This window comes from Loa loa (genome assembly GCF_000183805.2).
Source record: "Loa loa unplaced genomic scaffold supercont3.235, whole genome shotgun sequence".
Classification (NCBI taxonomy): domain Eukaryota; kingdom Metazoa; phylum Nematoda; class Chromadorea; order Rhabditida; family Onchocercidae; genus Loa; species Loa loa.
The window spans coordinates 21,065-24,861 of record NW_018108415.1 but is presented as its reverse complement, the minus strand read 5'-3'; the positions used below and the strand labels follow the sequence as shown (position 1 = coordinate 24,861).

The 3,797-nt window shown below is 23.0% G+C and overlaps 1 protein-coding gene across 1 annotated transcript; it reads right to left on the bottom strand.

The window, feature by feature from the left end:
* Window positions 1-454: 454 nt before the first annotated feature.
* On the bottom strand, window positions 455-1,945 carry LOAG_13458 (hypothetical protein; the record flags this gene model as incomplete). Its single annotated transcript, XM_003148963.1, has 2 exons — window positions 455-521; window positions 1,683-1,945. Coding segments are annotated over 2 exons (330 nt in total), but the record flags the coding sequence as incomplete, so codon positions are not given.
* Window positions 1,946-3,797: the final 1,852 nt, after the last annotated feature.

Here is a 3,797-nt window from a genome sequence, read left to right as displayed (position 1 = left end):
TTGTTGTTGTTGTTGTTGCTGCTGTTGTTGCTGTTGCTGTTGTTTACGATAAGCAACTCGTTGAATGCACAGCAACAAACTTGCCTCCGTGAACAAATTATTTGATCCAACCGCACTAATAACTTTACCACGACAATACTTAATCGATCGTCTATAATTATTTTCAATCAAATCAAAAAATAAATGACAAAATTAAATTATGCATGACAAAATTAATTTATAATGAAATTAAATTATTTCACAATTAATTTTATAAATTAACATTTGAATTAACAAATTGACAATCAACATTTTGATATTTGACTGGAATGCATAAACAAATAAACAAACAAACAAACAAACAAATAAATAAACAAGCAAACAAAAATAGTAAACAAATTTTGTAACTTTTGAAAAACAGAGAAGGAGCAAGAGGAAAAAGAAGGAAGTGATGGATTTACCTAGTGATGAATTTACCTGAATTTACCTTTTTTTCGATTGGAAAAGAGACAATAAATGAATGGAATGAATGAATAAACAGGATAAAAGACATATTCATATACATACATATATGAATAAATACTTCCATTTTATTGGTATAAAATGGAAAACTGAAAAATAAATTTGCATTTAATGCAAATTTCAACCAGCAATAAAAGTTTCATATGTCAGAAATAAAAATTGTAAATTATTTTATAGCAATAAAGTTTTTTCCGTCCTTTTTTTTTTTGTCTTACACACGACATATATCCATTTACAGTATCAGCAGATATATTTAACCAGGGAAGCTAATGACAATTGTCATCAGTCAAAGTGGTAATTATCATTTAATGCAAATTACTTATTGCTACCGTAATAATATGCCGAATTAATCTATAAAATAATTGGTTTATATAATATTAAAGTATTACTTTGAAAAAAGAATTTAGGTTACGTTTAGCAACAGAAACAAATTATTTGATACAAACTGAGCTAAATTCATCTGTAAACAATATTTTTAATTGTAAATAAAGCATCAAAAATTTCATTGTTTAAATATCTAAATTGAAGTAATTGAAAAAAAAGGAAAATAAAAGAATGTTATTATTATAATATTTAAAATATCCTTTAAGAAAAAAAAGAATTTAAATGAAAAATGAAACAATTTTTGGTTGTTAATTATAATTGGAAAAATTTTTTAATTTCATTAAATTGTTTAATATTCTTAAGAAGTTAACAAACAGTAATATAATAATCAATAAAAGAATATGAAATCATTCTTTTTCGCTTGAAAAAGAATCTTTAAAATTTAACTTTCAATTTACCAATGTCTTTTTCCGCCCATTTTCCTATCTTTTGTCCTTTTTCCGCTTTTTTTTTATTTCCACAATACCTTATTTCTTGACTATTTCAATCACTTTGCAATTTTTTTGTTCATCATTCTTGAACTAAACTCAATCGATCATACAATTTGTTCATTCATTCATCTTTCTTTCATTCTTCCCCTATTTCTCAATGAATCATTTAAAATATTTAAAAAAATGAATTTAAATAAAATATTTTAAAAAAGGGGATGAATTTTAAATTTTAGATATCATTGAACGATTTATCATAGAAATTAGGACAAAATTTTATCCTCCCTTTTTTCGATGAATTTAAATTTGTATTAAAAAAAAAAATTGTATTAACAATTGTCAACACAACCGTCGCAGATATTTTCAAACTGTCTGTGTGCATACGAACATGAATATGTCTGTGTGTGTGTGTGTGTGTGTGTGTGTGCTTGTGTGTCATGCATATTTATACATGAATTGAATAGTAGATGTTTATGTTTATACTTTTTACATTGCAAAATTTTTCGAATTTCAAAAATGAAAATCAGTTTGGAAGAAAAAAAAAACAAAAGGAAAATGAATTTTTGACTTTTTTTTTCGGAAGAATTTGGTGAGTTAAGAAGATAGGAATGAAATATTTGAATTGATAAAATCGAAGAAAGCACGAAATTTTTTATTTATTTTTTGTTGTTTGAATCGAACATTGAATAATTTTCAATGGCAAAAGAATGTTTGAGATGTAAATAATCAAAAAACAAAACAAAAATGAAAAAAGAAAAGAAAAATGTAAAATTCAAGGGACGAAGTATCAAATAAATACTTTTCTTTTTTTTAATTTATAATTAGAAAAATTTTAATGCTATCAATTTAATTTTCAATAAACTTCCAGTTAAATTACGACTTTTTAAATTTTATTTCAAACTGGAAAAAGTGACAAAATTTCGTTTTTAATTAAATTAAGCTAAAAGAGCAAAGAAAAAGAGAACGAAAAACAAATATATTGTTGAAATGAAAAAAAAAGCAATCAAAAATAGTAAACATATATTCTTATAAAATATTTTTTCCCATCAATTTTTGTTAATTTTTCCTTTCTTCCAAACTATCATTTCATTATTTTTAATTGATTATTAATGTTTTTATATTAGAAAATGATTAAAATAAATTCGAAAAAAAAAAAGAAAATAGAAAATATAATTTGAAAGAATTGCTTATTAAAATTCAAATATTTTTTTTTTTTGATGAAAATTATCGGAAGATAAAAATTCTAAATGAAACGAATATTTAGTTGCATTTTTATTTAATTATACATATTTTACAGTATAAAATTTGTTTTAAAAGATTAATGATAGATGAATGCGAAAAAAAAAAGATGAAAGATATCGAAGAGGAAAAAGACGGAAATTGAAGAAGTATTTAAAAGAAAACAAATTTACATATTTGGAAATTCAAAGTAAAAAAAAATTAATTTTTAAATTAAATTTCTAAAATTCTTTAACATTATCATTTTAATAAAATATCAAAAACACAAAACAAAAAAGTATCGAAAAAGCAAAACTTCCAATGTTTTTTTTATTTTTTGCTCTTTTTTATGGAATGCTTTTTGTACTTTTCTATTATTTATATATAAATTAATTATTTTCAGTTAAATTTTTTTCTTATTTTTTATAAATATGAAAGTATGAAATAGTTGAGAAAAATGCTGTTGACAAATGAATTGAATAATGGAGCGGATTTAATGATTGGTGACGATGAGAAATTGGAAATGAAATTTAATGATTGCTTAGATGGAGGAATTTAACGAGAATTCAAATTGTATCGTTGTTGAAATTCAAATACTACCATTGATCCAATAATTTCCATTAGCAACCATACAACCTTACATCGACCATTTTGTCTTCTTCTACTTTACCTTTTAATATCACCTCTCTTTGTCCACAAACATTAATTCGTCTCACAGACACGCAGACATACACACACACACACACACACACACACATATATATATATATATATATATACATACACACACACATATATATATATATATATATGTACATCAACATATCGACAGACACGTATACAAACAGACAGACATACACACGCATTACACCTATTACAAAGTAAATGAAGAAATATGCAAAGTTTCGATCCCTCCAAGATATTGCAAATAATTATTTATATGACGAGAATGATAGCATTTCACAGAAATATGCAATTATTCAGAAAAAAAAAAATTTCGAAAAAATTTTTTGTGAAAAGAGGAAGGAAGGAGGAAATTTCAAGGTCAATGACATTTTTTGCTGTAAAAATAAAAAAAAAAGAAAGAAAGAAAGAAAGAGAAAAAGAGTTTTCTTTTTATGGCTATAAATGAATAGATGAATGGTACAAGTATTTGTAAATAATAATTATAATAATAATAACTAATAATTAATGTTAATTAATAATAATAATAATAATAATAATAATAATATTAATAATTAATAATAATAATAATATTAATAATAA